This window comes from Pollicipes pollicipes, unplaced genomic scaffold, assembly GCF_011947565.3.
Source record: "Pollicipes pollicipes isolate AB1234 unplaced genomic scaffold, Ppol_2.1 Scaffold_4219;HRSCAF=4965_pilon_pilon_pilon, whole genome shotgun sequence".
Classification (NCBI taxonomy): Eukaryota; Metazoa; Arthropoda; class Thecostraca; order Pollicipedomorpha; family Pollicipedidae; genus Pollicipes; species Pollicipes pollicipes.
The window spans coordinates 32,054,374-32,074,621 of NW_023596448.1; the positions used below are offsets into that span (position 1 = coordinate 32,054,374).

The 20,248-nt window shown below is 57.6% G+C and overlaps 1 protein-coding gene across 1 annotated transcript; it reads right to left on the bottom strand.

Moving 5' to 3' along the window:
* Nucleotides 1-5,156: 5,156 nt before the first annotated feature.
* On the bottom strand, nucleotides 5,157-11,076 carry LOC119095202 (fanconi-associated nuclease 1-like). Its single transcript, XM_037218074.1, is given in 7 exon segments — nucleotides 5,157-5,189; nucleotides 7,130-7,242; nucleotides 7,245-7,354; nucleotides 8,613-9,148; nucleotides 9,251-9,853; nucleotides 10,106-10,615; nucleotides 11,059-11,076. Coding segments are annotated over 7 exon segments (1,923 nt in total).
* Nucleotides 11,077-20,248: the final 9,172 nt, after the last annotated feature.

The window sequence follows — 20,248 nt, forward strand, 5'->3', positions numbered from 1 at the left end:
TCTGCCGCCGGTGCTGCCATCTCTGGACCGGCAGGCGCAGCACGGCCGCCGCCCGCCGCGCAGCAGACGTAGCAGGGCGGCTAGCAGCAGCAGATAGCCGAGCAGACCGACGCCGGCGCCGGCCAGCAGCGCCGGCCAGCTGTACTCGGTGGTGTACTTGAGCACGTGCCACGCCACGTGCCGCTCCAGCGCCTCCTCGGCCCGGCGCGCCATCTGGGCCAGGTCCGGCGGCAGGTCGAACGGGGTCGCTCGACGACGGAGCACCAGCGTTTGCTAGGTCACGGAGCAAGTCAAGCGGGGACGCCCGACGGTGGCGGCCGCTCCGATATCCTCCGCGCCGCCACAGCGCCTTCGGCCGTGGCGGCACGAACCGTGCACCCGTGTCCGGACCCGCAGGTCCCGCCCGCTGGCGGGTGCCCGTCGCCGCCGTCGCCCGTCGGTGGACGGACACAGCCCCAAGCCTGCAGCCCTGACCTGGGCCGCCGGCGCGCTGGCGGACGGTGCGCCGCGCCGCCCGGAGTGCCCGGCGCCGGCGGCGGAGCGGCAGCCGTCCGCGGTCGTCGTTCGAGATGTGCTGACGCGAGCGGATCTTGAGTCTCGGGACCGGGTCAGTCATCTGGTTGGGCTTCGATGACGCAGATTTGGGGCGAACCCAGCGGGTTCTAGGAGGTGTGTCGAAGTCTGGGGAGTTGCCGATGATAGTGGGAGCTACTTCGGAGTCTGGCCGAGCTCGAGGGCGGATGGTAGAGACATCGGAGGCCTGCGGAGTGCCGGGGTACGTGGGTGGCTTTGAGGAGGCCCTGACAGAACGCCGGGGAAGACACACCACAACCGGAGGAGCGAGAGTCAGCCACAGCAGTGAAACTCCAGCCGCACACAACGTCTGACCTGGCATCCTGCTAGCAATGGCTGTAGCCCAGTGGCCGAAACACATGGACTGAGATTCAGTCGTCAGATCCCGGGTCAGCATCCACAACAGAGAAGTGCATGTTCACAGCAAGAAATGTGATCTGCGGCCACGTGAGCCATGGCCATCTCATCAGACCGCTGGACGAGATTAGAAGCACGTGGCGTCACCCACACGTTCCGACCGTCTCCCGTGCGCTCGCGGGGCTGCTGCACGCGGTGGCGTTCCTGTGACGCGGTGACGCGGCGGGGGTCCTTACTCGAACCGAATCTTGTCGGCCATAATCTTATGTCATCAGTGCGGTCTTCCACGTGTGTGGTAACCGTTAAGTAGTTTGAACGTCTACGCACTTGAGCCATGCAGCCGCCAGTGCATCCGATCGCCTTTAACCCAAGGGTGCAGACTGGCACGTCACTGCGGCTTCGCCGGCGCCGGTGGGAAGGGTGAGGGGACGCACCCGCCAACTCCCTTCTGGTCGCCTCCGTGCTCAGCTCCGCCTCTTCAGCACCGCGCACAGCTCCATCTCTTCAGCACCGCGCACAGCTCCATCTCTTCAGCACCGTGCACAGCCTCACCTCTCCAGCACCGTGCACAGCTCCGCCTCTTCAGCACCGCGCACAGCTCCATTTCTTCAGCACCGTGCACAGCCTCACCTCTCCAGCACCGTGCACAGCCCCTCCTCTTCAGCACCGTACACAGCCACACCTCTCCAGCACCGTGCACAGCTCCGCCTCTTCCGCACCGAGCACAGCTCCGCGGCGGTGGCATCGAGACTGGTGGCCGCGTGCGGATGTGCACAGCTGATCGGCGCTACTCTGCTGACGAACCTGTCCTATCTGGCCGTCTTGGACCTCGCCGGGCTCGGCTCCGCTCGCGGAAGTCACCGGAGCACGCCGCTCGAGGGAGAGTGCCGTGTCACGCTGCGAACACGGCAGGGCCGATCCAGGCGACGGTCTGGGCGAGCACCGACGGAGAACACAGCCGAGCTGGCGGCGGTGTGCAGTGGAGGACTTCACCGGCTGGGTAATCTCGTCGGTGCCCAAATGGAATGGGTAGCGAGCTGGGTTGGGTGCAGATTTGAATGGAAATTGTGGAGATGGTTACGCGCAAGTGAAAGGCGTTTTTGAAATGTCCGGGAAATGCTTTAACAAATGCTACACATTTTGATGGAAGAGGAGCACTACACAGGATTTCTTGAAGAAGAGCAAACATTTGCTCTTCTATTATGCATCATTAGCTACATTTGGGCTACATTCTACGTCGTGTGGTGGACAGGAAGTAAACTGCTGTGAAACGTTTACATCGCCTAAAACTGAAATGGTGGATAAATCTATACGGGTGAGTAACGGGCTGATTGGCCTACTTAGGAATGCGCCTTGGGGGGTGTACGCACGTCTCCACGAGCAGCAGATGGGTTAGGTAAAGTGACTCTCGCCAATCAAAGTATGCAGTGTTCGGTGCATCGTGCCAATAGTTGGTGCGCCGTCGAGCTTAGTCGACTCTGTGCTGATTTGCCGGATAGTGGGCGTTCCCGGGCTCTGTTACGGCTGTCGCATCGCCTGGGCGTGCCTGAATGTCCGAGAAGTCAGGCTGATGCCTCTGCACCTTGCTCCAGCCATTTCGCGTCCGAGAGCTTTCATGAGCCCAATTCCACTAAAGTCAGGGGTGTCGGCACCAATGACAGCAGCGCTTGCCAATCTGCTAAGCCAATAAACATACCAACGACATCTATCGGGAAAGCGCGGCGATAAGGCAGGCGTGACAAGTAGCCCAAGACCGCCCACTATCAGCACAATATCGGCAAATAAGCACAAACAGAGCTGACTAAGCCTGACGGCGCGCCAACTTTCGACGCGATGCACCGCACACTGGAGGATTTGATGGGTAAGAGTTTACCCAATTCACCTGCTACCATGGAGACCTGCCTATACCCCCAAGACCCATTCGTAACTAGGTCGGCCGGCCGGCTAGGCACCCGTACAGAATTATCCATCATTTTAGTTCTGCATTATGGAAACGGCTCAGAAAAGCTTTCTCTGTCCCAACCTGTAGAATGCCGCTCTAATAAAGCTTATGATGAATACCAGAAGAGCAAATGTTTGATCTTCTCGAAGAAATACTGCACATTGCTACTGATCAGAAAACGCCTTTCACTTGCGCGTAACCATCTCCACAACTTCCATTCAAATCTGCACCCAACCCAGCTCGCCACCCATTCCATTTGGGCACCGACGAGATTACCCAGCCGGTGAAGTCCTCCACTGCACACCGCCGCAAGCTCGGCTGTGTTCTCCGTCGGTGCTCGCCCAGACCGTCGCCTGGATCGGCCCTGCCGTGTTCGCCGCGTGACACGGCACTCTCCCTCGAGCGGCGTGCTCCGGTGACTTCCGCGAGCGGAGCCGAGCCCTGGGAGGTCCAAGACGGCCAGATAGGACAGGTTCGTCAGCAGAGTAGCGCCGATCAGCTGTGTGCATCCGCACGCGGCCACCAGTCTCGATGCCACCGCCGCGGAGCTGTGCTTAGTGCAAGAGAGGTGGAGCTGTGCACAGTGTTGGAGAGGTGGAGCTGTACACGGTGCTAAAGAGGCGGTGCTGTGCTCGGTGCGGGGGAGCCGGAGCTGTACACGGTGCTGGAGAGGCGGAGAAGTGCACGGTGCTAGAGTGGCGGGTGCGCTGGAGAGGCGGTAGCTGTGCACGGTGTTGAGGAGTTGGAGTTGTGCACGGTGCTGAAGAGGTGGTGCTGTGCTTGGTCGGGAGAAGTGGAGCAGTGCACGGTGCTGAAGAGGCCGAGCCGTACACGGTGCTGAAGAGAAGGAGCAGCACAGAGGAGGCCGGAAAGGAGCTGGTCGGGTGCGTCCCCTCCCCTTCCCACCGGCGCCGGCGAAGCCACAGTGACGTGCCAGTCTGTACCCTTGAGTTGAGGCGACCAGGTGTACTGGTAGCGCGTCTGTTAAGTGTGTAAACGTGCGTAATACACGTGGAAGTCTGCGCTGGTGGCCCCAGAAGATGGCCGAGGAGAATCGGTTCGAGTAAGGACCCCCGCCGCGTCACCGCGTCACAGGAACGCCGCCGCGTGCAGCAGCCCCACGAGCGCACGGGAGATGATCGGAACGTGTGGGTGACGCCACGTGCTTCTAATCTCGTCCAGCGGTCTGATGAGGTGGCCATGGCTCACGTGGCCGCAAGTCACCTTCCTTGCTGTGAACATGCACTTCTCTGTTGTGGATGCTGACCCGGGATCTGACGACTGAATCTCAGTCCATGTGTTTCGGCCACTGGGCTACAGCCATTGCTGGCACGATGCCAGGTCAGACGTTGTGTGCGGCTGGAGTTTCACTGCTGTGGCTGACTCTCGCTCCTCCGGTTGTGGTGTGTCTTCCCCGGCGTTCTGTCAGGGCCTCCTCAAAGCCACCCACGTACCCCGGCACTCCGCAGGCCTCCGATGTCTCTACCATCCGCCCTCGAGCTCGGTCAGACTCCGAAGTAGCTCCCACTATCATCGGCAACTCCCCAGACTTCGACACACCTCCTAGAACCCGCTGGGTTCGCCCCAAATCTGCGTCATCGAAGCCCAACCAGATGACTGACCCGGTCCCGAGACTCAAGATCCGCTCGCGTCAGCACATCTCGAACGACGACCGCGGACGGCTGACGCTCCGCCGCACCGTCCGCCAGCGCGCCGGCGGCCCAGGTCAGGGCTGCAGGCTTGGGGCTGTGTCCGTCCACCGACGGGCGACGGCGGCGACGGGCACCCGCCAGCGGGCGGGACCTGCGGGTCCGGACACGGGTGCACGGTTCGCGCCGCCACGGCCGAAGGCGCTGTGGCGACGCGGAAGATATCGGAGCGGCCGCCACCGTCGGGCGTCCCCGCTCGACCTGCTCCGTGACCTAGCAACGCTGGTGCTTCGTCGTCGAGCGACCCCGTTCGACCTGCCGCCGGACCTGGCCCAGATGGCGCGCCGGGCCGAGGAGGCGCTGGAGCGGCACGTGGCGCGGCGCGTGCTCAAGTACACCACCGAGTACAGCTGGCCGGCTCTGCTGGCCGGCGCCGGCGTCGGCCTGCTCGGCTATCTGCTGCTTTTAGCCGCCCTGCTACGTCTGTCGCGCGACGGGCGTCGGTCGGGCTGCACCTGCCGGCCCAGAGATGGCAGCACCGGCGGCAAACGGCCGACGCGCCGCGCTCGGAGGGACCGACGAGGCGGAGCGAGGCTGTGGGAGCGCGCCGCCCGCCGTAAGCAAGTGCCGTTGCCTCAGAGGACCACGCGCGGCGTCACCAGGTCGGCCTGCCGACAGGCGCGCGCTCGCTGGAGACTGCACTGCACACCTTGGGCGCAGGCTGTACGACTGGCAATGAGGCCCGGGTGAGGACTCGGTTTATACTGACGAACGCACGCAACGCCGCGCCAGGTGACATTAACGAAGCGGTCGTGAGCGAATAACGTGTTATCTCAGATGACGGCTGCTATTAAGCCTGTCGGGGAAGAATGCTTTTCACGAGTGTAAAAACTCGAGCCTCTGCCACCTAAAACAATTGCTTAACATTTAAAGCACTTCTATGGGAAATATAGTGCGCTCGTGTACAGTGCATGGCCAAATGCCGCCATCATGGATTATTCAACGCGACGCTGGACTTGGTATGAAGGGGCTTTTAGGAATGTGAATGACGCACATGTATGCACAAATATCGACCCCGTGGTGAAATATGCGCGAGAGGCAACACCGCTTCACAAAGCCGCACGCGATACCAACATAAGACCGACTATAATGGTATCCACATATCAGTGGCCTACCTTTAATTGTTCCAATACCTGCTGGTAGATAGACAAGTAATAACGAACGAATGTTGCGTCTGGTATTTCAATCAACAGCACATCCCTCATAAAACGGTGACAATTGCCCACATATTGAATCATGCGTGAATTCGTCATGCGGGAGCGAGGGCAGGGGAGTGCGCCGCCCGGGGGGAGCAGTGCCGCGTCCTCAGAGGACCACGAGCGGTTCCATCGGGGCGACCTGCCGACAGGCGCGCGCTCGCTGGAGACTGCGCCGCACGCCCTGGGCGCGGACTGCGCGGCTGGCAACGAGGGCAGAATAAGGACTCGGTTTACACTGAGGAACACGCGAAACGCCGCACATGGCGACATCAACGGGGCAGTCGTGAGCAAATAACGTGTTCTCCGAGATGACAGTCGCTATTAGGCATGTCGGGGAATAATACTTCTCAAGAATGTAAAAGAATGCCTAACATTCCTACAAATGCCGACCCCGTGGTGAAATATGCGCGAGCGGCAGCACCATTTCACAAAGCCGCACGCGACCGACTGGTATGATGGTATCCAAAATCAGTGGCCTGTCTTTACTTGCTCCAATATCTGCTGGTAGATAGACAAGTAATAAAGAACGAAAGGTACATCTGGTATTTCAATAAACAGCACATCTTCATCAATTGTTGAAAATGCCCACATGTTGACGAATCATGCGTGAATTGTACCATGTCAACAGCCAGGTGGATGATTGCGTAACGGCATGCTTCAGTATGAAACAATTGCGAGCACACATTTAACGCGATCTATATGAAGCTGGCGCCAGGACGTTGGACAATGACTGTGTCCATAGTAACACATCCAGCACATCTACAATGCGCGTTCCATGACGTACCCGGGCCTCACCAAGCATCACGGAAGCGTGCAGGCACCAATGGTAACCTTGAGTGAAAGCAATACCCAGCGAGCCAGCTCTTATGCATGTGGAACCGCGCGCGCGCGCCCGCAACTATCATTATCCATCACACGCACACACATCACACGCACACTATCATTATCCATGATGTAAACATCGTGTAACAAGATGGCAGCGCGGAGACCAGAATCGTGTAAATCACAGCGTGCATCACATGACGTCACTCGAAATCACTTCCGGATGACTGCCCAGCGTCCGTCCCCCTCCGTCGAGCCGCGCCCCCAGCACTCCCTCTGCGCCGGCTCGAGCCGCCGTGTCTCCCCCCACCGGCACCCCTGCCGCTCCCCCGACTCGAGCCTCTGCCGCTCCTCCCACCGGCACTCCTGCCGTTTCCCCGACTCGCGAACCCACCGCTCACCGGATCTGCACCTCTGCTACTCCGCTGACCGGCCCGCCGGCCGGCCGGCTGCGGCGTCGGCTCGCCACCCCTGGCCGCCTCCTCTTCCTCCTCCCCCTCCGACGGCGCGGCAGATCTCTTGGCAGCCCGGCCGCCGGACGTCGTCGGTTTGCGCTTGGCTCCGGCGGCGCGGCGCGCGCCCACCGCCCTCACGTAGCACACTTCGGCGGCGGCGCCGTGCTCGAGCAGGTACTGCAGCACAGCATCTGCTTGGTGGAGAGCTGGTCGCCGGGGCCCTTGACCTCGACGATGCGGGCCGTGCCATTGGCCGGGCTCCAGAGCACCAGGTCGGGGAAGCCGCTGCGCGTGAACCTGTCGGCCGCAGACGGCGCAGCGGTGATGAGCGGCCGCCGTCGCTCTGACCCGCGAGCGGCCGGTGGACCGACGCTGGCAGCGACTGGCGGCCGGCCCAGGCTTACATCGCCTGTCGGTCAGAACGGGGACAGCACACATGCGTACAGCGGGATAACGACAGCGCACAAATGTCCAACGTTGTGAGGGCCCGGAGCGTTTCAATGCTGCAAACAGCCGGCCAACGGCTGGTCTTATATCTAAAGAGCTAAGGGTGTAAGCACGTTTCTAATAATGGAAAACAGATAGGTTTGATGGGGGGACGGGGGGCTGACCTGAAATCTGGCGAGGATACTGGACCTGAAAATGTCGCTTTAAATCCAAAGAACGTGAAAAAGGAGCAGTCTTTGGGGAACACTGTGAGCAGAGGACGGGGGCACAAACACCCACTTTGCAAGCTAGAAGAGACACGACCTTTCCCAGTGGTTACACCCTAGTATAGAGCTGATCAACCATAAATAAGCGAAGCGCAGCATTAATAATTACAACAAGAAGAATGATCAGCCAAAACCAATGAATGCACCGCAGTTGATCCAGTAGTCGGGGAACAGCAGGCCCGAGGCACTTCCCGGTATACTCTAGCACAAGATGGGCCTTAACACAGGACGAAAATATGAACCGATCGAAAGAAGGCGCAATGCTCACCACGAACAGAAATGTGCGGCGCACGCCACTAATCAAACTGTGTTTAGCCATTTTGGGGCGTTCGTTACAGTGGGTTGTCAATTATATTGGGTTTTTAACGTAGACTACAATAGTACACCTCGCGTAGCGATTATATTGAACGCCACCAGCTGAAAGCCATGCACCGGTATGCAGATAATTACAAATATAATCTGTCACGTTGCGTTGATCACGATTACGGGACGAGCCACTTTTTCAAATCAACATAAACTATCCCCGGCATACAACAAAGCTGGCGGCCTTTGTCTTCTGCAACAAAACAAGTTCCGACAGTTGCGATTTGTGCCTGGTAAATACTGCAACACCTGTTTCTTGGTTAGATTTAGATTTACCAGCTCCTCCCGGCCGCCGCCGCACACTCGCCAGACAACCTTGGTTAGACTTACCTTTATAAGATCCTCCCGGCCGCCGCCACACACACGCCAGACAACCTTGGTTAGACTTGCCTTAATCAGCTCCTCCCGGCCGCCGCCGCACACTCGCCAGCGGGCCGTTGAGGGCTTGCCCCACCGAGCCTCGCGCCACGGCCACCCACCTGTACTCCGTTGCGAGCCGGCGACAGATGGCGCACACGAGTGGCACGCCCAGGCAGCGGAGCAGACCCTCTGCGTGATCGCAGTCGCGGAACACATCCCAGGCGGCCAGCGACACACAGCCCTCGTGCGCCTGCCAGGCGGCCCGCAGGCGGTCGCAGGCGTCGTCGGCGGAGCCGGCCGCCAGCTCGGCCAGGCGTGCCTCGACGCCCGTCCGGCGCCGCTCGTAGAACGCCGGCGAGTTCAGGTCCAGCGGCAGTGACTGGTACGGGCTGCGGAAGCTGTCCGCCACGTCCACCTCGTACAGCAAGTCCCAGAAGAGCAGCGCAAACAGCGTGGTGGTGGGCGCCGCCTCGCGGTGTACACCCTCGTCGTAGCCGCGCGAGGCGTAGTGATGCAGCGCCAGCTCCTCCACCGAGCACACGGTGACGTCGCTGGCTTCGCCGCCCCCCTCCGGCCGCAGGAACACCATCTTCAGGCCGGGCACGTCCCGCGGCAGGCAGCGCGCCTCCACCTCCACGCTGGGCAGATCGGCCGGCTGTAGGGCGGCAGGCACGCCCGGCGCCAGTCGCACCAGCCGCTGCTCGAGCGCCAGCCGGCGGCCGACGCGCACGGCCGGGTCGTCCAGGGCCGCGCGCACCGCCGCCAGCGCCTCGTCAGGCCTCCGCAGGTGCTGCTGCAGGTTCAGCGCCAGCCGGTCGTGCCACAAGCCGCGGTAGTCGGGCAGGTAGGTGCGCTGCGCAAGCAGGGCGCGCAGCAGGCGTACGGCGCCCTCGTAGTCCTTGCGCCGCTGCAGCAGCTCCACGCCCTTGGTCCAGACGTACATCAGGATGGAGACGGCCGTGAACTTGCGCAGGAACGGCGGGAGCGCGGCGTCGAAGCGCTCGATGGCGGCGTCGCGCGAGAGCTCAACGCACATGTCACGCGAGGCTAGGTAGCCCTGGTACGCCTCCTCCCACTGCTTGGCGGCCATGGCAGCACGCACATCACGCTCCAGCCGGCTCGCCGTCTCGTAGCGCAGCAGGTCGTCGCGCGTGCCGAAGATAGCCGTGCTCTTGCGTACGGTGACGGCCGGATACACCATGCGCCCCAGGTTGACCATGAGCAGCGTGAGCAGCTGCTGGCTCGTGTCCTCGTCTTCCTCGTACAGCGGCACTGAGAACAGACTGAGCACGCGCAGCAGCACGCGCCGCGGCCCGGCCGCCAGGCGCACGCACGAGCCAAGCAGGGCGCGCGCGCGTCGCTCCACCACGCCGTGCGCCGAGCCCAGGCCGGGCAGCAGGCGCTGACGCTGGCCGTGCTGTGCCAGCCGCTCCAGCAGCGCGTCGCGCCGTCCGCTAGCGGTCAGGTGCAGCTGCTGGCAGAGCTGGCGCAGCTCGGGGTTGTCGAGCAGCGCCGTCAGCTCGGCGGCGCCCACCAGCGCGCGCTCCGAGTCGAGCAGCGCCGCGTTCGTCAGCTGGACCACCGCCGCGCGCAGCTCGGCCTCGCCGCCCACCTCCGCGTAGCGCAGCCGGTCGGAGCGTAGCCAGCCGTGCTTGCGCTGGAACAGGCGCACGTACAGCATCTGCGCCGGCAGCGGCAGCCCGTTGAAGCGGCAGATGACGTCCGTGTCATCGGCGTTGATCAGCGGTCTGTTCAGCGGGTCGCCCTGCACCGACTCCAGAATGAAGAGGAAGTTCTGCAGGTAGTAGGGAATGCTGTGCTGTTGCGGCGACGCCAGTCCAAGCGCCTCGGGAACCTCTTGACTGAACTCCTGCGACAGCAGCCGCTCATCCTCCTCGTCAAATTCCTCCTGCACGTCGGTGGAGTCTGCGCCGCTCGCGGTCGCCGCAGTGACGTCACTCGACAGGCGCGGCAGCGCCCTGGGCCTCCGCTCCGCCTCGTCCGACACGAGCTCGCCATTCGTCAACCTCGCCTCCGGCGCCTCGGTCCGATTCGACAGCTCCGTACCCAACGGGTGCGGTGTGACCACGGCGGGTCCGTCACTGCCTTCTGCCGGGCGGTCCTGCGGCGGCGGGGGGCCGTCCGAGGCCGCAGCCGGCGGGCCGTACAGCCTCCGCCTGATCTTGGACGGCGACTTCGGGAGGCGCACAGGGCTGTTCTTGCCGAGTCGCTTTGGCGTGGTCTGAGTCGACGCCGCCCGCCGGCCGCTAGAGGCACCGGACGACGGGGCCGAGCCAGGGGAGCCTGTGGCACCCCTGCCCCTGGCCGGAGAGGGACTGGCTGAGGTGCGGTGTTCTGAGAGCAGACTGGCGTGCGCAAACCGACCGACGTGTCGCGGCACGGCCGCAGACAGTCGCAGCCGCCCGCCTGGCCGGGTCGCACCGCCGTCCGCGCCCAGCGAGTCGCCGGCTGGCGCTTCAGCAGCGCTGGGGGCGGCCGCGGCTGGCCGCCGGCGCTGGCCGCTCCGCTCGCCCCCTGAGGCCGGGCTCGGGGTCACGGGGTCACGCGCGCCCGGTGTCGCATCCGCACTGCACTCGTCCGCCTCCAGCACGGGCTCGCAGAACGAAGGCGCGAAGGCGGCGACGGAGGCGAAGCCAGCGACGGAGGGCGAGGCGTGCGGCAGGGGCGAGGCCGGGCTGCCGTTCCGCGCGGCCCGCGAGGCGGCGGCCCGGCAAACTGCCGCCGCCTTCGGCTTCGTCGCCGGCGACTTAATCTCGGCGATAATTTCCACGTCCGAGTCGTCGGCGGACGCCGCGCAAGTTTGGCGATGCTTACTCATCAGCGACACGTCGATGGTCTTTTCGCAGATGGAACAACGGGAGGAAGTCTTGGAGGTGCCCTTACCGGCCAAGAACATGGCCAGAGTTTGCTGCCCCTTCTCCAGGACCGGTGGACTGCGGAGCACGGTCAGTGCAGGTCGATCCCCTTTTCTGGGCGTCGGCTTGCCCTGTAGAGGAGTCTTACGGCCCATTGTGACTCTGCGTTGCTGTGACTTGCTTACACTACAGAAGGCTGCCCATCACCTCCTTTGTATAGGAACCAACAGGCTCTGCTGCCTTCACTGCTGGCTCTGAAACAAACAGGCATTGTGAGCAGTTTACAAGGTTGAAGTCTGAGGTACACCAACTCATGTCATCTACTTTGCATTATGTTTAACGGAGGGGGTGCATGTACACATTTTTGTAGCTATTAGTGCAAATGCCTGACAAAGTCTAAATCACTCACAGAGGGCATAGTTTTACAAAATATGTTGGGCAGGTGAGGGGGTTGAATGAATAGTGACATATGACTAAAAATAACACACAAAAATGTACCTAGCATGGGCATCTCCCCAGATGTTGAAAGCTACCAAGGTTAGTCTACCTCAGGTTCTGCCCACATCCTCACCAGTAATCTTGCCACCTGACCTGTCTAGATTTAGCTAAATAAAAATATTTAGTTAAACAAGACCCTTACAAGAACAAAACCTGCCATGATATTTTTAAACATTGCAAGAGAGGGACTTCTCAATTTTTGCACCTTTGTCTGGTAGTCCATTCCAATGACTCACTACTCTTTGGCTAAATGACATCTGTCTCTTCATAAATCTGCCCCTGATTTTGCTACCTGAATCTGGTTTCCTTTAAGTCTCAGCCTAATTTCCAGTGCTCCTTGTAGATCTACCCTATCTATTCCTTTGATGATCTGGAATATCTATATCAGAGCCCTTCTATGTCTATGACATTACAGTGAAAACAACTCAAAGGCCTTAAGCATATCCTTGCATGTTAAGTTTCCAGTCATATTCATCATCCTATTTGATATCCACCACACTCCATCCAACCTGTCCGCATCATTTTGTAGGCATGGGGACAAAGTGTGTACATAACAGAGATCTAGATTTAAATCACCCTCATCTGGAGTGTCACTTTCTGAAATTTGCTGGGGGCCTGGGCAAACTGAGTTGACCTGACTTGCCCCCAACCCTGATTTCCCAAGATTTTGATCACTTTTTAGACCATAAAAGTGCAAAATTAAAACAAAACACATATCTGATTAGTTCCATAATTAACTTGATGTTGAGGAATAACTACCAACTGCATATTGGACACTGATGAGAAATGATAAATGACAATGGTAGCAAAGTATTAAGGTACCTAGTGTACCAGCAGTCCAGACACTTGCAGCATTTCCTTGGTCCAGTATTCCCTTTTTGCTTTGACAGGGGTGTTCTTCAGTGTTCTTCCAGTGATCCCTTGACAGGGGTGACTGGAAGAACACTGAGGGGGATCGAGTTAATATTAGGGGTGGGGTGGGGTGCTCGACCCCTCACCGAAAGTATACAAGTGGCCCTTGGTCCCAACCATCGGGCTTTACGCCCATCCAGTGAAGAACAACACTCAAAAGCCCTGCACGCACCAATTTACAATACACGCAACTTACATCTTCTGCGCTCAGCTCCACCGCGTAAACGCGCACCGGTTTACGGCAACGCGCAGGGCAATAGAATTACTGGCAACGCATAGCCCTGTGATGGTCCTATACGCGGCAAGCGACAACCACTGCACTCCCAGGTAGCGAGAACGCGCCAAGACGTGAAATGCCCGGGGAAATGGAATGTCACATACTCGCCACTTTTGGACGTAACTGCTGCTGCACCATAACAAAATTTGGAGCACCACACTTTCCCTCTCACTCGACGCTCTACACAAAGCTTAGAAGAGATCAGTAGAGCAGGCAAAGAGGGGGGAGGGGGGGGGGGGGAGCACAGGGACACTTGTGCAATTGCGCTGGCAATTGTAGGTCCCGAGGGGCCCTTTAGGTCCCTCGGGCTGTACAATTACGGGCCCGATTTGCGGGCCCAAAGGCCCCGAAAATCCAGCCAGAGGTCTCATTCAGGAGTCCCGGCCGGCAGGACCGGGCATTCAAATGCCAGCCAAAGGGCCTTGCGCACTGATCAGTCGATAAGGGTCTATATTTCGATCCGACGCCACCAGTAACGCAAAGTCGGCTCCGTGGCGGCATGGGCCTAGGAGCCCACTTCCCAAGCAGAGACAAAGCCGGAAACACCGACTTGCATTGCTAGGGCCCCACATTGCCTAACAGGGGCTCTATGTTGTCAAGGGGCCCCAAGTCAGTCAGAGGCAGTGTTTGAGAAGACTCAAAGAGCCTAGAGGGCCCACCGGGTCCGACTATCAAGGGCCCGATTGGAAGGTCTAATGGCATAAAGGGCTGGTCGGAGTCTTATTCAGGAGCCCAGACCTGCAAAGACAGACCCTCAAATAACGGCCAGAGGGCCCTTCGCACCGATCGGAGATCCCCTGAGCCGACATGGGCCTATATGTCGGCCAAGTACCACCGTACCACATAGTCGGTTCCCTGTCGGTAGGGGCATGAGGACCGGGGGTCAGTGATTTATACTGGTCGGGGGCCTTGTACCTGTCAGGGGCCCACAGCACGTAACAGAGGGTCCTATGCTCGCGAGGGACCCGACCCGACCGAGGAAAGTGTTTGATGAGGCCCAAAGGGGGGCCCGGGCGACCCACCGGAACCGACTATCACAGGCCCGGCTGGAGGGCATAAGGGCTCGAAGGGCTGGCTGTAGGTCACATAAGGAATCACAACCCGTGGGTCGTGACCTAAATATCAGTCAGGGGTTCTCTTGTACCGTTTTAGGAAACCCTCAAACAATACGGTTATCTGAGTTGGTCAGAGACCACGAACACCGAACAGTCGGCTCCATGTCTGTCTGAGCCATTGAGACATATTTCTCCAGCAGAAACGAGGTCGAGGCCCGCGATTTGCAATGTTGGGGTCCCTGACACAATAAGGGACTCCTGTGTCGGTTAGGGGCCACAGTGCCGAACAGGGGTCCTGTGGCGGCAAGTGGCCCTGAGTCGGAGCGGTGTTTGAGGGGCTCGAAGAGGGGCCGAAGGGTCTTTTGAGGCCAAAGATCAAAGGCCCGATAGGATGGCTAAAGGGTCCAAAGGGCTGGCTGTAAGTGACATTAAGGACCCCCGCCCATAGAGCTGTGATCCCAAATGTCAGTAAGATGATCTTTTGCACCGATAGGGACCCCCGAGGCGTAACGTTCCTCTATTTCGGCCAGACATCACGAACAACGAACAGTCAGCTTCTTGTTGGTCTGAGCTCTGCTGGTCCACTTCCCAAGCAGGGACAAGGCCAGGCCTGCCATTTACATCGGTCGGGCTCCTGCATCGTTCAGGGTCCCCCAGTGCCTCGCAGGGTATTTGGTGCCAACGAGGGGCCTCGAATCGATCAGGGGAAGATTTTTTCAACAGCGACGGGATCCCGAATGACGGAGGGTCTGCATACAAGACTGCCTAGACATTTATTTGTGAAATGACGGTGGGCCTTCCAACCCTTTTTTAACATGGGCCCGCTAAGCCCAGCTGGAGTCTGTGCCAATTTTCTGACCGCCTGCGGTGAGCAGGGATATTGTAGCCTTAATGAGGTTCATGCATCAATCCAGAGTCAACTGCGCGGGTCAGAAGGCCTCTCGCGTCAGGGAGCTGACCAATGTGGTATTATGTATCCCTCTACGGGCCTCCAGGTCGACCAAGGCATGCAGCCCCGTGTCGCCAGAATGACCGCCAGAGAACACACCGCGATGGGACAGAATGGCCCTTCAGCTCTTGACCGGGAACAACAATGTGCCCCGTAGCGTTGTTCTCAAGGGAGCCCTTTACCGGAAGGAAACAAGAGGTATCATTAGTACTGAATGGAGTGGGTCGAAAAGAGCTTAAAACTCACAAGGCCATCCCATGTTTCCCTGAGAACGTACGTTATTTTGCAGAATCGACTAGCGAGACAAACACCATCATAAGGTTTGAGCCTGCGCGCCGAGTGCCGACAGTGTACTCGTTAACGCGACTGCGTTAACCACTACGCGTCCGTGAAACCACAGGTACGGGGTTCGATTCCCGCGGTGCCCACCCTTCACATCAGGGTGAGAGGCTCGCGGCACCGTGTAGCGCCAGCAGCTGAGTACGTCATCAAGCCCTGATGACACGCCCGTAATCTCGGGGAGCAATGAAAGCGATGGTTTGGGTCGCGGTTTCCGTAACACCGACCGGCGTTGGCCACTGCAGGTGGCGGCGGCCAGGTGGCGGGCCCCGAGCCCATAATAATGACTGGTAAAAAAAAATGTTTCGGAATGTCATTCGAAATTAATTCGCACGGATCAATGGTTACACTGGGTGGATCTTTTATTTACAACTTTGAGGCTGTCCTTTGGAAAGATTAACAGTTAGAGCAACGCGGCAAATATAATTTTACCTTTGCTCATGCAGTTCCACAAATAGATTCCAGCACCACTTCACGGTGCTGTGAAGACCAATACGTTATTTTCATCAGTCTTGAAACCGCACAGGTGAAATAAACGCCAGGAATATGTCTAACTGTACTATGTGGTGTCCAACAGCGTTCAAAGCTACTTCTTTCGGCTGCGTAACTATTTTCGTCCACCTGTTGGCCACGGCCTACTGTGAGCCGCGGAACCGACGCTGCGCGGCCTAAGGAGACTGCAACGTATGGTGTCGAGTTTTTTTCTGTCTAAGATGAGTGAGCGTGCACGCTCAAAACTGCGTTACATAATTTGCACCAGTAATCTCTTCTGACTGAATGTTGAAGATATCCAGCCAAATATGGCACGGTCATGTTAATGCAGGTTGTTGACCCATTTTGATCTTCAATCTACATTCGCGGAATTCTTACTATTTCTTTACGACCCAGATGAAAATTCTAACAACGTCTCTGAGTTTTATCGTTTTTAGAAGAGTCCGCTGGACCATTGTGAAATGAAAAGCGCCAGTGATTGATGATGTCGTGCAGCCATGTAACGCGTGATTTTTTCAGTTAAATTACTATAAACGTAAGGCAGAATTGATCTTGCGGTAACGTCTAGCCAATGTTCTAGTTATAGTAGGTAAAAGAGTGCAATATATAGATATATATGTATATATATATATATATATATATATATATATATATATATATATGTATATATATGCCACGTTATATTGAAGGCAGTGTGTCAGGTTGAAGTAAAGTCAAAAGGTAAAAAAAAGCAGGTGAGGTGGAAATATTTCTTGTCAGCCTTCACATCCAACGCTTATCAGCACGCATGACGTCACGCATTCCAGCTGACAATTGCGCTGACGGCATATCGAACAGGGCCTAGCACTGCATACCCATTCTCAGCGGCGGATCCAGGATTTCGTCGGGGGGGGGGGGGCACAACTCATGGAACTCTGCAGAGTAAGGGCTCCCTTAAAAATCCCCAAAGTCCGGCCATCAGATCTTAGGATTCTTAGCCTGCTACTTTTGGACGGAAACCTTTCTTACTGTGCGCGTCCGTAGAAAATTAGGCGTGTTACGCATGTACATACATTGAGTCTATTCATTTCCTCCAGATCATGAATTCTATTTTTTGAGGCTAGGCTTTTCAGTACAAAAAATTGGCAAAATAATCAAACGTTGGCTGTTAAATGCTATAAAAATCAAGCATGAGATTGATTCCAAGCATCACAACTAGCCGACTTGTCGACATGATCAGCTGATGGCTGGTGACTAATGAAGAGTTTTTACTTTGTTATGAACGAGTACAAGGTACTCTAGTATTAAAATATAGTAAGCGGAACGGATAAGATGTGATGCCAGGTACAAAGGTGTCATAAATTAAATAACCAAGCGAAATACCATATTTGCCGTCGTCGGCGCGTAAAATTACGTTCGACAAATGCGCGTAAAAATTCATCGGCTCATATCCCACTGCTGCTCTCAGGCTGAGGCGTTAAGGCTAACAACAGCGATAAACCTGAGCATTCATGGGTGCCACGGCAATCCAACAAAGAGGCTACTGTAACGTCGGTTACGCGTTACACTTCCGTCAACAAGTATAACGCCCCCAGAGCAGGCGAGGAAAACCCAAGACTGACGTGATAGGCCCCTGAACGATCGGGAGAGCTCCAGCCGGCTACTACGTAGGGCCCTGGCCAGAGCATAGGGCCCCTTGAGCAACGGGGCCAGTCTGCATGTGCGCGCCTAAGACCAGTGTAGCGGCCACACCCATTCTCAGACTTGCAACGCGGCGGAGAAGCAACTCCTGGCATATGCGTGTAGATATAGCGGATCTAACACTACGCAAAGCGGTATTCATGCCCAGGATGTTCATGGATCATCGTGCTGGATTCTGCAACAGTGAAGCAAACTATAAACACAGAAAACAACATAAGGTCCTCATACAGCCCAACCAGTGTCCTCAATGGGCTCATGTGGCGCTCTGCCGGTTGATTTCGCGGGGAAACTCACAAAGGAAAGTACCAGATGAAAACAGCGCGACAGAGATAAGCAGAAAAGGATGATGAGATGAGTTTAGGGAACTAAATTGAAGCTGCATGTCGGGAGCTTACAACCAGTGTGCGTCAATGAATGCGCCTGTGCAGTCAACGAGTGCCCGGCCCGGTTAACGGAAAGTGACACGATGGGAATGGAGGGTCCCCGCAAACGAGATCAAAGAGTCCTAGATCAATGAAGATGACCACTGAGCATGGAGTGGCTCGGTGCCACACGTTATAGTGGCCCCAGCAACAGCGCAAGGTCCTCCGAGCAAGTGGAAAGAACCCGTGACCAACATGAAGGGGCCTTCAGTAACTTAGTGCACCCGGCATACACGGCCCCACAAAAACGTATAGAGCCTTTCGGGCAAATGGGCAGAACACGTGGACGGCACCTGACTGATCAAGAGTTCCCAGTCACGTTAGCAGATACTGCCCCAATAGCAGCGTATGGCCTTACGATAAAATGCAGAGATTAAGGACAACGTGGAAGGTTTTTAGCGACCAGATTGACCCGGCGAGTAGACATATGGGGCCAGGGCAGCAGCGTAACGCCCCTGGACAGCGAAATGATGTTGGTGCTCTATGTTGGTGATGCCATTGGTCTTGGTGCTCTATGGACGTCTGATGGGGTCATCCGGGCCGTCTTGGTGCTCTATGGACGCCTGATGAGCCATCCAAGCGTTTCCGGGGCTCCTTCAACACCTGATGGGGTCACACAGTCCGTCTCAAGGCTCCATGGACGCCTAATGGCGTTGCCCAGGCCGTCTCAAGGCTATATGGACGCCTAATGGCGTTGCTCAGGCCGTCTCAGGGCCCCATGGACGGCTAATGGCGTTGCCCAGGCCGCCCCAGGGCTCTTTAGACACTTTCATCATCACAAGCGTGCCTGACCGTGCCAACGGATTGGGGCGGTCTCAGCCCTTTTTTTACGGCCACCCGGGAGGTCAAAAACGCTTCCATGTTGTTGGGTACGCTCATAAGCCTCGAGCCCATCCAACGACAGAAGTTGGTAGGCTGAATCTTGATTATGTTTGAACATTCAACCCCTCTTATTCCTTCATTTGGTGCTTCGGTTCGGGACGCTGGGCCGCATCGCGAACCCTGAGGTGGCAAGGTGACGGGAGACGGTGCAGACCGTCTCTGCTCTTCCCCCTCCTGCACGGGACCACGAGGCGTCTCGTGGACACATCCACCACATTGAGACACACCTGGGCCATGTCCAAGGGCAACACCATCGTCCCTACGGAAGGTTTTGTGACGCTCTGAGCTCATTCGGCGGCCCAGTGGCTGCTGTATATCACGGGGTGTCACCGGGGGGAGGGGGCGTCACCCGGGGGGGGCGTCACCGGGGGGGGGGGGGGGTGCGTCACGGGAGGATTTTCTGATAACCGGAGCTCTTTAGACCGTATGAAAAGCTCAATGGCTTTTTGAGAGGCTCTAGCCGTGACAGAAGATGGTTGGAAATCTGAATTTCGACTCAGGGATTTCGACTCGCTGCGAAGATACGCAGACATCACAAGATTGACCTGACAGGATCAATTTGTAATCTCTGCGACCTTCGTGTCGGTTTATCGACTTGCAATGTCTGCGAAAGTCGACGTTACCCAAGTTGTTACCAAACTGAGAGCTCTGAGCACCCACATGGACCCAAGTAACTCTCGCAGCTCCGTTGTGTGGATGTTCAGCCACGCGTTCACGTGCGAGCTCAAACTGAGCGCATACCAGCTTGATCTTGAGGCTGTAGCCCTCAGCACGTGGCATTAGACACCACACACTGGTGATTTCTTCCGCCGAAGGGGGACCTGCAGAGGCCAGAGGACATGGCTGGTGACATAGTGACCGCTCTGTCCACAGTCCAACTGCCAAGCCGTCCTGGCAGCAGGGCGGTAGTTTCCGCAGGTGGAGGATTACATAGCCGGTCACGTGTGTAACCAGCTGACGCGATCGGACGTATGTCACGTGGCCGCCGAGATACGCACTGATACGGGCCACGTAGCCCCTCGAGCGGAAAACACGTGACCATCCGACCTGTCTGTCAAGGGGTGGCCACGCGACCACCCCACCCCTTCAACGAGGCGTCAGTTAACCGCCAGAGCCTCTTCATGAGTCAATGACAGCACATTTCGTACACCGGGCCAAGCCCATTCCTTGCCTATGACGTCATGTCTCAAGCCCATTCCCTTCCCGGCCGAAAGGCGAAATAAGTCCGTCTGCTCATAAGTAAGTCGTCGGTGTTGACCTTGCAACGCATAGCAACGGTCAACGCACTGTTGACGGTCTTGTTCGACCGGCAGATAGGCAGGTCTCGATCTCATGTGGAAAGTGTGATGGATAAGGAATGTCTTAAGCCACAG